Source organism: Sprattus sprattus (genome assembly GCF_963457725.1).
Source record: "Sprattus sprattus genome assembly, chromosome: 1".
Lineage (NCBI taxonomy): Eukaryota > Metazoa > Chordata > Actinopteri > Clupeiformes > Clupeidae > Sprattus > Sprattus sprattus.
In genome coordinates, this window is record NC_137920.1 from 55,642,222 (window position 1) to 55,657,839 (window position 15,618).

General features: G+C 45.5%; 1 protein-coding gene across 1 annotated transcript in view; it reads right to left on the bottom strand.

Moving 5' to 3' along the window:
- Positions 1-1,952: 1,952 nt before the first annotated feature.
- Positions 1,953-15,618, bottom strand: part of LOC308362805 (uncharacterized protein) — a 20,046-nt gene continuing 6,380 nt past the window's right edge. The window contains exons 5-8 of the mRNA XM_080835530.1: positions 15,293-15,331; positions 15,165-15,200; positions 11,993-12,455; positions 1,953-3,313 (exon numbers count right to left, since the gene is read on the bottom strand). Coding sequence (XP_080691656.1) covers positions 3,027-3,313; positions 11,993-12,455; positions 15,165-15,200; positions 15,293-15,331 — 825 coding nt within the window. The 3' untranslated portion in view covers positions 1,953-3,026. The remainder of the gene's footprint in view (positions 3,314-11,992; positions 12,456-15,164; positions 15,201-15,292; positions 15,332-15,618) is intronic.

The following is a 15,618-nucleotide window of genomic DNA, read 5'->3' on the forward strand; positions in this document are numbered from 1 at the left end:
GTGTGTGTGCTTGTTCATGCTTGTGTGATCGTATATCTATGTATGTGCATGTGTGTACACTCAGAAGAGATGAAACAAAACCTCCAGAAGACGTTGCTGTAGACTGGAGTAGGCATTCAACTCCTGTGTTGAAATGGGAGTCAACGGAATGCCATAGCCACTAAATCAATTCAAACATGTGTCCATGCAAACAGTTCCCATGGTGTTTCAGAATGGCATGGCAGAAGTGCCAAGAGGATACATACTTTGCTTGATGGCACTAGCATCCATTTCATGGCAGTTCTGCAAAAGACTTTGCGCTTATCACAGTTAAAGGGCCTGTGGTTTAAACTGATTGGTTGAAAGAAACGTGACTTATGTGCGTCCACTATTAATCTTGTGCAGTTATTAGGTTGCTAATAAGCATGTAATAAAGTAGAGGTTCCTGCTGGCTGGTTGATATTGATTTCTTTTGGATTCTTAAAGGCACCCAGTGCAACTTTCGAGGCTTAAAAATAAACATTCAATTTCTAGTCTTTTTTACACGTAGTAAGTTTCAATAACTCCATACGATTACATATCGACATTCAAGGAGCAAAGATAAGACGTCGTTGTGTGGTGAGAACTGATAGAAAATCGATAACAACAACAATCGCCGCCATTTTCTTTATTTTTTGTAACCTACAATAAATAAAGCAGGATTCCAGTCAATGGAAAAATGGCCTCTCCCCACCGGCGATTGTTGTTGTTTACGATTTTCTATCAGTTCTCACCACACAACGACGTCTCATCTTTGCTCCTTGAAGGTCGATATGTAATGGTATGGAGTTATTGAAACTTACTACGGGTAAAAAAGACTAGAAATTGAATGTTTATTTTTCATTGAATGTTTACATAAAGTTGCACTGGGTGCCTTTAATGATGCAAACACACTTTCACCATGACATCATGGAATAGGTAGATTCAATCTTTTTTTTCTCCATCGTTGTGTGTGTGAGATTATCAAACTCGAAATTATGCCAGCTTGTCACAGCTAGGCAAGGCCTCCAGTCCACATATTAGACTGAGCAGAAATACTAAGACGGGCACACATATTCTTGCCATCTCAAGGACTATTACAGTTCTTCCCAATCACTTCAGAATTCACATTTCTCAAAACTATTTGTCGAACCTCCACACCATCTATTCATCTGTGCCCATCCTTACAGAAATCTCTCATTCTTTTCAACAAATTCCAAATTCTTTGGTACATTCTAGCACATCAGGTGTTTCTTGCAGTCGGCTAAATTATCAATCGCATGTGCTGTGCTGATCAATTATCTGCTGTTGCCTAACATCATCAATTGTACCCCACAAAATAGGTAAGGTATTGATTCATTGTGGAATGACAGGCAAAATGGTTCAAGCAGTTCCATTTTTTTCAAGTATAATTTATTCTGTTCTGGGATCCCATCCATTAGAATGTAAACTGTACGTTAAACTAATCATTGTGCTGGTTAGCTTTCTCTTAGCCGCAGCCTGATAATGAACAACCGAAAACTGCCTGGAAACACCAAGCATATCACCACAATTTACATTTTGTAAGAAATATTGTTACTTCAAGTACTTACTAATTCAGCTGATAGCAACCTATCGCACTTTTAGGTCCCTAAAATAGATCTAGTGACACTCCTGGTTCTAAAACTAACAAAATAGCTTATCCTGGTGGTATACACATATTCATTGGCAAAATCATTCAGTTTTGAAACTTAAATTTAGTTATGAGGGTTATGAGCTTTTCCAGGCCATAATTTGATTTGCTGGATTAAATAGTGTTTCACTGGCTGTATGAATTGTTTGGAGAAATGCACTTGCTGTTTTGAAAATATAAAGAATGATTTGGGAAATGTACCAAAATGAAGGCGAAAAACACACACACACCCACACACATAGACTGACACATAAACAGTCTGAAAGTCTCTTTAAGTCAGATGTGCTTAAGTCAGATATATTTTCATGAAAAAGGACACCAACAGTGCAGTTATACAAACACAAACAATACTGAACATGGTGATGTTTTTTGAGTTCCCCTCTGAGTTGGCAATTACTATGATGGAGGATAATGTAGAAGTTAAAATGGAAGAAGTGCCACTGGGGCATTTCACTGAAAAAACAAGAGTAAACAATAAAAGTTAAATATCAAAGCTTTCAGACACTTGCAATGCACTTCTGGACATGAGAGCCATGCCTTCAGACAGGTGAAGTCACAGGTGGAGGAACCAGTCTTTCCAGGCCTGGCACATCCACTAGTTCCCTTCAAACACAATCTGTAAAGGTTCTGGTACCTTCCTCCTTTGCAATGTCTGCTTAACAACATTGTATGGCTTCTAAAAAATATTTCGTCTTCAAATGACCTTGTGATCTACTTTTTTTTGGATGGCCACACAAAACACACTGACGGTACTTTTTAGTTCTTTAACGTGAGACAGGAGCTTTTTTTGGACTCCCCTCTCACCAGAGAGCTGCTTTTTCTGGAACCCTGGCACCTGATATGCTCCACCTCTGCTCCAGTCTTTGTTCTTCGAGGAGCCGAGAGGGCAGGGGTATCGATTCCCCTCAACTATCCACACCAGTGGCAGAAATAGCATACAGATGAGAGTACAGATTAGAAGCGATTGTCAAACTGATTACACTGATGCAGTTTTATGACATGAGATGGTCAGAAAATATTCCTCATGAAAAAAAAATCATGGGCAACCCCCACTTCTTTGGCACGTCATTTCTGCTGACAGAATGTCCAGAATAGTCAAACCAAAATGTAAAAAAAAAAAACGATAATAACAATTGTAATAATAAAAACAATAATAACAACATATACAAGCTGAATGGAGTTGCATTTGCCAGCTTCAAGAGAAATAGTCAGAGAGTCTGAGGGCTGGAGAGATTCCTGAGAGAACGAGGCCCCTGACCACCCCCAGCATCCCATCTGCAGGCCCACTCAGCCTGCCTGGTCCTGGAGGGGTCTGGCCCTGGATGGGGCTGGAGCCGGTGCTCCATCTCTGGGCTGACTACCTGAGTGAGGCAGACTGCTGGAGGCGTAAGTGGCCGGGCTTGGTAGGGATTGGGGGCTTGGTGGAGCGCCCTGCTTGGGCTGTTTGAGAGCCGGCGGGGGTGATTGTGGGGGTCTCCCCGCACACGCTGAAGGTCTTCATGAGCTGGGCCACACGGCCACGCCCCACACATGCTTCTGCCCCTGCTGGCGCTGGCGCTGCTGCGGCTGCTGGTGCTGATGCTGCACCCACCTCGTCTACAGACACACCACGCTTAGATGCTGCCACCACCCGGAACTCTTTACCTGAGAGACAGCGAAAGGTAGAGACTCAGTTTAAGGGAATGCAAGACATACTTTACTGATGTGAGAAAAATGCATTTAAGTTGTCAAAGCAAAACAAATACATAGAGATAGATAGATAGATGAATAGACAGATAGACTGACGGACTGATGGAATGAAGGACTGATGGACTGATGGACAGACTTATTGATTGATTGACTGATTGATTGATTGACTGATTGACTGACTGACTGATTGATTGGTTATTTGACAGACATGCTAATCAATACACAGATACAAATTGTGGCTGTATTGACAATAAGACAGGGGCCAATATAGATTACAGTCTGATGGTGTTCGCTACCCAAGATGAAAACAATATAAGTCTTTCCCACAATCCCTCTGCTGGATAGTTGTGTCTATTTCACTATGTCCTTACACTCCTCTGCTCTACCCTCTCTTTCTCTCGCTCCCTCTCTTTCTTCCTGGGCTGTAGACTGCCAAACCGGAGGTCGGCGTTAAAGGAAGTGGAACAGGGACGCAGCTGGGTGTAGTTGGTGTGTGTGTGTGTGTGTGTGTGTGTGTGTGTGTGTGTGTGTGTGTGTGTGTGTGTGTGTGTGCATGTGTGCGTGCATGTGTGTGCGTGTCCGTATTTGTGTGTGTTTTGGGGGGGGGGGGGGGGGGGGTGTAATTGAGGGAACGAGGGATGAAGAAGAAGGAGAGGAGAGGAGAGCAGGGCCGCAGGGAAGGCGGTGGAGAGCAGACAGACGCTGCTCAGACACCAGAAGGCTTGAGGAGACGCGTATTTATAGCCCCGTCCCCCGGGGACACAGATGTGTGAGTGCTCCCTCTCTCTCTTTCACACACACACACACACACACACACACACACACACACACACACACACACACACACACACACATACCAACATACACACACACACACACACACACACACCAACATACATACACATACACCAACATACATACACACACCCTCAAAATCGGAAACATCCTCACTCAAATACACCCTCACACACTCTTGTTCTCACAAATATACTAACTACTAACTTACTAACACACACACGCACACACACACACACACACACACACACACACACACTCATATATATACACACACACACGTATATATACTGTATATATATATATATATATACACACACTCTTCTCATGGTATGTATGCAGCCCCCCCAGACAAGTTCCCCAGCATGTCTGCTGCTGCTGCTGCTGCTGTGTGAGCCCAGAGCCTTTTTACAGCGCTAACTCACACTGACGCTCCAGCGCCCTTCAACAAGAGCGTCTGATTCTGCTGCTGATTTCTCTGCTCTCTCTCTTTCTCCGACTCTCTCTCTATCTTCCTCTGCCTTCAATCACTCAATCACTCACTCAGCCCTTTCCCTCTCTGAGTCCCCTTCCTTCCTTCCTCCTTCCCCTTCCCCCCTCCCTCCCTCTCTTTCCTTCTCCTCTCTCTCTCTCTCTCTCCCCTCTCTCTCCTTCCCTCCCTCCCTCCCTCGCTCCCTTCCTGTGGCCCCTGACCTGTGGTTCCTGTGTTAATGTCCTCTCGCCGCGCTGCGTGGGCCAGCCTCTGATTGTCTCACTGTGTTGTGTGGTCGCCACGGAAACCCTGGATAGGCTCCAGCGACTGAGGCAGACACACATCCACACACACACACACACACACACACACACACACACACAGGGACACACTCATAAAAACACCAGTCACACACACAGTCACACACACAGACATAAATGCCCATGGTCTGAGGCTGTTTGATCCTTTGTGCTTTTAACTCGGAGCCCCCATCAAAGCCAAGCTGAATTATTTAATCATCCAGAGTCATTGCTGTTATTGTTGTTGTTGTTATTGTGTTTCTTGTTGTGTCTGTGTGCGGTCATATGCAAGTGTGGTCAAAGGCGAGCGACGAGCGTGTTCACAAGCTTGGGTGCTGCTTGGGGTATTACAAAATCACTGTGGTAGCCAAGTGAAAACAGACCCGTGGGAGAAGTACGTTCCCATAACATCAGAACTTTGGCCTCAGTGCTGCAGGTATCCCTGATCCTTCTGCAGATGCACAAACCTGACGCTACACATCCCGCATCGCCCCTGGAAACACAGCCTCTGCACCCCTCTCACGCTCAGCCCAGCTCAGCTCACTCAACACTAATGATCCAGAGCGAGAGAAAAACAGGCTTGCACACATGGACACACATGCGCACACACACATGCCCACACAAACACACACACACACACACACACAAACACACACACACAAGAACTTGTTGGTTAACCATGCAATTATTGGTGACAAAGCTCACAAACACCTGATCACAGCCAAGCCAGCCCCCAGCCTGTCGTCATTATCGTGTTTCCCAGCATGTCTGTTTGACTGCGTGTTTGTGTGTGTGTGTGTTTGTGTGTTTGTCTGTGTCTGTGTGTGTATGCAAACGTGTGTGTGTTTCTGTGTGTATGAGTCTACCTAATAAAAAAGTTAGCAGTAGTGACAGCGTGAAACATTACTGCTGGAAACATTACTGCCAATCTTTTACACTTGTTTTATTAATAGACGAGTTCTCGAATCATGGCGTTAATTAAAAAAATCCCTAAGAAAGACAACATACCAACAACCCAAATACAAGGAAGATATATCTCTGTTCCCAAACATTTGCAAAGTGTTCATGAAATGCATTCTTTCCTGTATCCTCCACTGGCTGGTGGACGCTAATATCTTGTCCACCAAACAAAAGGCCTATATAGATAGACAGGGAATGAATGAGCATGTATTCTGCTTAAGAACCGTGGACCAACGACTGCATTATTCTTATCAGTCTTTCTAGACTTTTTGTGACATTTGGACCTTTTCCACATAACATCACGATTGTCATGAAGCTCTGAAAGAAAACCCCAGGTTTGCATCGATATTGTTCAAGATGTGTTCAAGGGCTCCTTTTTTCATGTCATTTGTGGAGTTCAGCTCACAGAACCAATACCCTTGCACCCACACTTTCAAACTGGCTGCCCATGGAGCGCTGTGAACAACCACAGGCTGGACTGAATGAGCCAAAGCACCCCTCCTGTGACCACCTCCCCAAACCCTGTGCAGGCACACGCTGACAATGTGCTAATGTCTTCACGCCAAGAGAACATCATAAAAGATATGCTAAACAGGACTGATGCCTTCCTTGAGAGGTTTGGTCTACAGGTGAAGGGGTCCAAATGTGCTGTTCTCTATGAAAGGAGAAGTAGGAACAATAGAATGAATTCATCTCTGAACACACTACAAGGCTGCAAAGAATCAACACCTTTTCTCTGCCCCTGGTTATGAAAGTAAAAGGGAACATCTTTGGCTGGTCTACTGAACTTGCCTAATAGCAACGATAACACCATCAGGGAAATGACCGGAGCATCGTTTCCTCTTGACGCAAAAAAGAGCAAAGTTCCTCTCACTGGAGAATCAGAACCCAGCTTTTTGTGTTTCGAAGGAAGCTAAATGGCAAGCTGGATACCAGCGCTGTCCACTTTGGGGTCTGATCGGACTGGCCTGATCTCAACTATCTTTCTATCTTTTGTACAAGCAGAGCTAGCCTGCGTCTCCTCAGCGGATGACTTAAACTACAAGCAGAGCTAGCCTGCATCTCCCCAGCGGATCACTTAGACTACAAGCAGAGCTAGCCTGCGTCTCCCCAGCGGATCACTTAGACTAAAAGCAGAGCTAGCCTGCATCTCCCCAGCGGATCACTTAGACTACAAGCAGAGCTAGCCTGCATCTCCCCAGCGGATCACTTAGACTACAAGCAGAGCTAGCCTGCATCTCCCCAGCGGATCACTTAGACTACAAGCAGAGCTAGCCTGCATCTCCCCAGCGGATCACTTAGACTACAAGCAGAGCTAGCCTGCATCTCCCCAGTGGATCACTTAGACTACAAGCAGAGCTAGCCTGCTCATTCTGTTTAATAGGGATAAGATTAGGTCACAGAATCCATGTCCCATACACTGAATGGCTGTATTTTCTACAAAGACCTGTATACCTCTAGACATGGCAGAATTGTGGACATTATATCTAAAAACGTACCATCTCTCTTTCCACCAACAGTATCAGTTAGCACTAATTGTTTTGATAAACCACAGATGTTTTCTATTTGAAGACATGTTTCCTGATCCAAACACCATCACACCTGACATGGTGATATTACTGATCAGAGCAATAGGAATGTATTCATGCTGGAAGTAGGCTGCTTGTTTTGACGTTTTGCCTATTTAACAAAGCTTGTGAAATATCAGTTTCTTGTACAGCCAGCGAATCTCTGGTTCAGGTTAAAAGTGTCAATGACTTGTATTCACATTTGACAGTGGTCTATAGGGGTGTCAGGATGGTTGGATTCTCAAAACTGAAAGCAAAACAATTAGCAAAGTACTGTTCCACCTCATCCATAATTGGAAGTCGCATGTTTGTCACACATTTGGAGGAGAAGGTGCTGTGTTCTCCTGTAAGATTTGTTGTGCTGCTGACTGAGTCACATGTTTGAATCGTGTCTGAGCGATTCATTCGTCTGCTAAATGTGCATCCTTCCCTGTGTTTATTTTGAATAGTGGACTGAAATAAAGAGCTAAAAGATGTGTGTGCAGAGCTGGGCGGGAAAGGCATTATCAGAACTGTCACTCCTCACCTCAGTCCAGAGAGGAGGCGGCTGGCTAACAAAGAGAAAAGCAAGGCGGTGCCGCAGCGGCCAGCATCACCAAATTCTGCACTATCTCTTTAAATACCCCCTCCCCTGTGGGGGGGCTGGAGGAGGCGGGGGGGGGGGTGGTGGGGGGAGCAGAAGTGGGGCAGAGGGCAGAATTCCGGAGTGGCACGTCTGTGCGCTGAGCCAGGCCGCGGGGGGGTCAGGGCTGCAAGCATGAGGGGAGGAGGAGGAGGAGGGGGGGAGGGAGGTAGGGAGGGTGTGTGTATGTGTGGGTGTGTGTGTGGGTGCGTGTGTGTGTGTGTGTGTGTGTGTGTGTGTGTGTGTGTGTGTGTGTGTGTGTGTGTGTGTGTGTGTGTGTGTGTGTGTGTGTGTGTGTGTGTGTGTGTGTGTGCGTGTGCGTGCGCACGCGTGTGGAAGCTAGGGGCCCTGTCACTTATCAGCTCCGGCCGAGCGTCGCCCAGGGCCAGAGTCGGGAAGCAGCGCTGGAATGTGTGTCCTTCCCTCTGAAGGTGAAGAGAGGAGACACACACACGCGCACACACACACGCACACACACCCACACGCACACACACACACCCACACACACACACACACACACACACACAACAAATACACACTGACACACTACTCCCTCCTTTGCTCACGCTCTCTTTCAAACTCTTTCTTGCTCACTCCTCTCAATATTTCTGCACCCATGTGAGATCACACAAACATACAAACATACGTACACAAAAACCCAGGAGCTACGGCTGGCTGATGCCCTCACTCATGCCTATACACAGACACACACACACACACACGTAAATCCTCCTCACCCACAATATTTAAACGCATATTAGCTTACCAAGATGCACATGTCTACTAATCCACACATTACCAACTGCACGAAGTTCAAATCTAAATTCGTACAAATTATTCTTCAAATCTCACACACAAACACACACACACACACACACACACACACACACACACACACACACACACACACACACACACACACACACACACACACACACACACACACACACACACACACACACACACACACACACACACACACACACACACACACACACACACACACACTCACACTGATTCATGCATCCACACCCATTTTCCCACGTCATCCACAATCAATATGACTAGCAGCCTACTGATGAGGGGAAATTCCACTCTTTTCCAGACCATTCCCTCAAACATTCCAGAGTTTACTATATTTATAGGTGTCAACACTTAAACTGTAAGTGCATTACATGTAAATGGAGTTTTCTTTTCATAGAATGCCCTTACCTTCACCACCAAGTAAATTAATGAGATTCCATGTCAAGCTGTGAGACATATTACTATAATGAAAGAGAATAATGAGGTCTTGAGTTATATTCTTACTATTTTGTACCTGAAACAGGTATTAAAGAAAATCCTCTGACTGTAGTTCTTGCTTTTGTCCAGCAGGAGGATAGTGTGTCTGGGTTGCTCTCTCGTTGCTTGTAATGCTCAACTAAGTACACTAGATGGTGCTGTTCAGTGTTGCTGGTTTGTGTAAACCAATGACTGTATACAGAGACTGTATACACAGTTGATAGTTTAAACTGACAGGAAACAGTGAAAGAACAGACCCAGGGAAAATGGCACGAGATTGAGGTCTGCACTCTGTGTCCTGACATTGCAGAGCATAAATCACTACAGCAGCGGTTCAGGTGGAACTGCAAAGACCCTTGTAATAAAAGAGGAAATTTATACTGACATACTGATTGTCATTTTCACTCTTCCTTCACCCTCTCCAACTCTTTATCTCTCTTTGTCTCTCTCTCAAAGTACAATACACATCCTTATGTTGCCAATACACTTGAAATTGCAGTGTTGTGGAATCCAACAATATCCCAGATTTATTTATCTGAGTCAAATCACTACACACTGAAAGGCTGTGAGCTCTTTGCTATGCGTTGCGATGTCATAATATTGCTAAAATAGCACCACATCAAAGGGAGAGGCCGAGCAGGAGTGCTGTTTGCGTGTATACACACATAGGACGGCTAGCATAGAGCAAAACCTTTGTGGGACAGGTAAAGCAGCTTATTCATTTCTGGGTGTGTCGTTGTATCAGCGTCTTCTAAGGCATAACACGGGTAATTCTAACATGCTGTGATGACAAGCACACTTGTTTAATTCAAGTTCAGCAAATCAGTGTATCCTACAAAAATATTACAACTGTCACTGTAAAGTGATTCAATATGCTGTGATAAACTGAAAACAGCACAGAACAGTTCAAGTATCCATAGTGTAATATCTGCCATGGCCATCATCATATTTCACATTAAATAATATAGAATATACAAGCAAGCTACATAAGCTTTGTCTGGTAACTTATTAATGTAGAATATAGCAGCATGGTAAGTGAATAGGTTAGTGACACATAGCCTAATTTCCTTAAGTCCCGTTTTCTCTGTGGAGAGAGAAGACATGCTGTCTGTGCATATCAATCAATAAGCCAACCATATTCAGAGTTTTCTCCCAAGAATAATAAAATACCCAATTAATTGCAACATTTCAAGTAAAGGATTGATCCCACCACAACAATTCTTTAAATGGAGTGACCTGCGACAAGTAATTTATTTTCAGGAAACAGAAGTCCTAGACACCCAGATCAAATTCAGAGCAAAATAAATCCCAAGAAGCCAAGCAGAGATTCAAATAACATCAGGAAACTTTGAACTGAGTTGTTTCAGAGTCGACCTTAATTAATTCCCTTTTGGCGCTTCAAAGTTCAAGGAGCCGTGTGTGACGTAAAAAGTGAACGACAGGGAAGGAAATGTATCGTCTACCTCAGCTCATCTTTCTCTTAGTCTTACAAATTCTAAATTTAATAAACAGAATGTTTTATACAGATGTGTATTAAGATATATTAGGCTGTGAGACGAAATACAGGAAATATAGACTGAACATCTGACCAAGGCTATGTTGTATGACCATGTTTCTGGCTTTCTACATCATGTAGACATAGTAAATATTATTACTATACTATAGGCTACATATATGATGAAGGCAATCCAGGCATGACATTATCATTATTACAATGACTATAGTAGCATTCTACATAAAAAAAACAGCTTTATGTGGTTCGTGCTCCTATAATTCCAGTAACATTACTGAATTTGGATAGACTTGCAGTGCAGCGGTCATATGTCAGTGTCAGTAGTCTGTTTCAGTAGCAACTAAATATATTTTATGAACAGTGAAAATGAAGGTAATATTTCACGGCATTTGGTAACATATTCTGTTGAGTTGAATGATTGTTCCATTTTGCAGGCTAACTGAGAGGCCAGTGTTATGCTGTCAAACTGTGTGCAGATTAGAAGTGTCTTTCAGATGTTGAAAACCAGGAAATGGGAGGGTGCCTTCCACAAAGCATTTGACATGAAACAGTCACCTTTTGGATCAGACACACCCTAATGAGGCATTAGATCACCCTCAAAGGCACTCAACACTGTGTGCATGTTGTAAAATGACCAAATGAATGTGCGCTAGTTATCTAAATAGCTTAACGTGATGCCCTTCTTTGTTGGGCGTAAGAGCCTGTGTTGTGCGTCTATTAAATTAGAGCCCATAGTCTTCACATGATGCAGGAAAACAGGACAAAGCTGATACATTGTGGAGAACTGTGAAGTTAGTTTATGATGTACTCATAAGTGTGTGTATGTGCATGTGTTTGCGTGTAGGTGTGTGTAAGTGTGTTTAGATGTTTGTGTGTGTGTGTGTAGGTTTGTGTAGATGTGTGCGTGTGTATGTGTGTCGGAGTAGGTGTGCCTATGTGTACGTGTGTGTGTGTGTTAGGTGTGTGTAAGTGTGTGTGTGTATGTTTGTGTGTGTAGGAGTGCGTAGGTGTATGTGGGTGTGTTTGTGAGTGTGTGTGTAGGTGTATGTGTGTATATGTGTACATGTTTGCAGTGCTGTGTGCTGGGCAGAGCCCAAGGATGTTTTGGGGCTCCTCTCCCTCACCTCTGCTGTTGGGCTCCTGAGGCTGTGCTGGGGGCACCCTGCTGCTGATGCCACTCAGGAAGGCACTGCTGCTGCTACTGCCGCCCAGGAGGGCACTGCTACTGCCGCCCAGGAGTGCACTGCTGCTGCTACTGCCGCCCAGGAGGGCACTGCCGCTGCTGCCACCCAGGTGGGCACTGCTGCTACTGCTGCCACCCAGGTTGGCACTGCTGCTGCCACTCAGGACGGCACTGCTGCTGCCACCCAGGGGGGCACTGCCGCTGCTGCCACCCAGTAGGGCACTGCTGCTGCCGCTCCTGTCCGGAGCCCTCAACAAGGAGGCGGCGCTGAGGTACGCTGGGGCCGTTACCATGGACACAGGTCGCAGGTGCGGCCGGTAAACGGGGGGCGGGGAGGCTGGGGCATCATCCCTGGTGTGGCCAGAATCTGTGTCCTCCTGTGACTCCTGTGGCTGAGGAGGGGCCTGCAAAGCGAACATAAACTCACTGAATCATGAACGAGCGGATAACTACCCAAAATAGCAAATCAAAAAGATAGCACACAAACAAAACAACAAACCAGTAAACAAACACATACATGTGAATAAATAAGCAGAAATATTATTGATTCCTTCAGAAATAATTCATACACTTGAGATTTGAGACTTGAGTTTGTGCGCTTGTTAGAGATAGATGACTCTTAAGCAGCCCCAAACGGGGGGCACCAGAGAGGGCCTGCTACTCCTGCTCTCTCAGTTGGGGGTCTGGACTTAAGGGCCCAACCCACATAATCTGCAGCTTTGGCAATCAACCACTTCAGATGTGCGTGCCCCACTAACAGAACTTGTGCAATGGGGACAGCCCCCCCCCCCGTTAACGCTATTTGCCCCATAGTGAGAGGAGAAATAGTAACTCAGAGAATTGCCGACGGGAATCCTGCTTTATTTATTGGTGGCACCAATAAATAAAGATTGTTGTTGTTTACGATTTTCTATCAGTTCTCACCACACAACGACGTCTCATCTTTGCTCCTTGAATGTCGATATGTAATGGTATGGAGTTATTGAAACTTACTACGTGTAAAAAAGAAATTGAATGTTTATTTTTGCCTCGAAAGTTACACTGCGTGTGCGTGTGCGTGTGCGTGTGCGTGTGCGTGTGCGTGTGCGTGTGTTAGTGTGCGTGTGCGTGTGCGTGTGCGTGTGCGTGTGCGTGTGTGTGTGTGTGTGTGTGTGGGTGTGGGTGTGGGTGTATGTCTGTGTGGTGTGGTGGGTGGGTGGTACAGTGGGGAAGTAAAACTCCCCAGCCCAGGAGAAAATCCCCCAATCCCATCCATCTGATGAGCCGGCCTTCTCTGCCACTTTAATTCCCCCATCAAGTTTATCAGCCATCTGCTCTGGAGCGACCCAGAGACCGGAGTCCCAGACCAGACCTTATACCTCAGAACTTCTCCCCACACACACGCACACACACACACACACACACACACACACACACACACACACACACACACACACACACACACACACACACACACACACACACACACACACACACACACACACACACACACACACACACACACACACACACACACACACACACACACACACGTCCCCATGCTCAGGTCCCCATATCTCCCGCCTGTGCAGGTCAGCTTTCATCATGGGCTCACACACCCAAACTGACCACATCATTGGCACATGCACATACTGGGTGGATAAACACAAGCATTCAAATCACACACAGATGTGGGAATGCATACACACACAAACACACACACACACAAACTGATTCCTGATTCTCCTATTGTCCGATCACACACAAGCAGACGTACACGCTTACAGACACAAAGACAGACACACACATTAAGCACATGAACTCAGTGTGCTCTCTTTCTGTCTCTGCTCTGTCCTTGCTGTTTCTGGAAGTGCGAGAGAAGGATGAGTGCTTAGGCGTGCCCGTGAGTGTGGGTGGCGGCATGGCATGCCGGTTCTGCCAAAGGTGCCCTTCCTCCAACCCACCAAGACACACACACACACACACACACACACACACACAGACACACACACACACACACACACACACACACACACACACACACACAGACACACACACACAGACACACACACACAGACACACACAGACACACACACATACACTCACACACATACACACACACACACACACACACACACACATACACACACGCACCCCAGAAGTGATCTTTTATCAGAGATAAACCGGACACATACCCCATCCCCCCCCCCCCCCCCCCCCATGCAGAGAGTGTGCGTGCCAGTTGAGGCCGGTGGGGTGGGTGGGGTGGGTGGGGTGCTCAGGGAGGGCGAAAGCCACAGGCATGGGCAGCTGACAGTAAGTGATCTGCAGGGAGGCTGAGTGCCAGAGGACAGCTGGTCTAACCTCCACACCCTCTCAAGAGAGAGAGAGAGAGAGAGAGAGGAGAGGGAGAGAGAGGGAGAAAGAGACAGAGAGAGAGAAGGAGAGAGAGGGAGAAAGAGAGAGAGAGAGAGAGAGAGAGAGAAGGAGAAAGAGAGAGGGAGAAAGAGAGAGAGAGAGTGCCGAGAAGGGAGGATGGAAAGTCCCAGACATTCTCCCAAACCGCCTGCAACGCTAGAAGGCTCCCCTGAGGAGGGAGGTGCTCATACTTCAGTCCATTTCTCACAGGGCTTTAGGAGACAGCTGAGGACCTGCACTCACCCACTGGGACTTTATAATCACTCACTTCTGTACTGAGACAGTGAAGGGAGGAGACAGTGGGGGGGGCTTTCTGGCCTAAAGTCAAACCTAGGTTTTACCCAGAAGACATCTGCCCAGTGTTAAACTCCCAGTCCTTTGCATGAGGGTCCTCTATCTTCAGCTTATGCAATGTTCTCCAAATGTACATATTCTTTTATTGATAAACCAACTGAGGGTCAACCATTACACCCCATTTGTTAATGTCACACTTTTATAAATTATTTCAAAAAAGAATACAGTATCGTAGATATGAACAGCATAAGGGCAAATAGCATTCTCTATTACTACTACTACTGATATTATTACCTTTATAATAATTAGTATTTGTACCAACATTTTTAATTCCATAATATAGAGTGAATTTAATGGCACAAATAAAACCTGACTGCCCAAACTGCTGAACTGAAAGCAAAAGTCAATACCACAGTACTTACACTGTCTATGGATGGCTTCAGCTCACTGGTTGCAACCTGAGGGATTGGAAAGAATTGTATTGACACACTGTCTGAAAGATCCTCTGTGAGAAAAATAGCATCACATTGTCTGCAGTACCCATCCATACCTGCAGAGGGGGTGATGTCCTCACATCCTCGGTGTTGTCCTTTAGGAGAAGATAAAAAAACTTCAGTAGACAGATCATGTTGCATTTATTATTTTCCTAATGTGGACAACCATGCAAAACAGTCAGAATAAATGTTGTCTAAACACAGATTTGTCTGTAACAGGATATACAAATAAAATCTCAGACTCCAGCAGTGGTCCACTAACAGTGTCATTATTTGCAGTGGGGCTGGTATAGAGAGTGGGGAGGGATGGTGTGGTCATAATGGCCAGTCTACCTACACTCAGCCAGCGCTCACGGCACAGTGTGTTACCATGGTTACCACA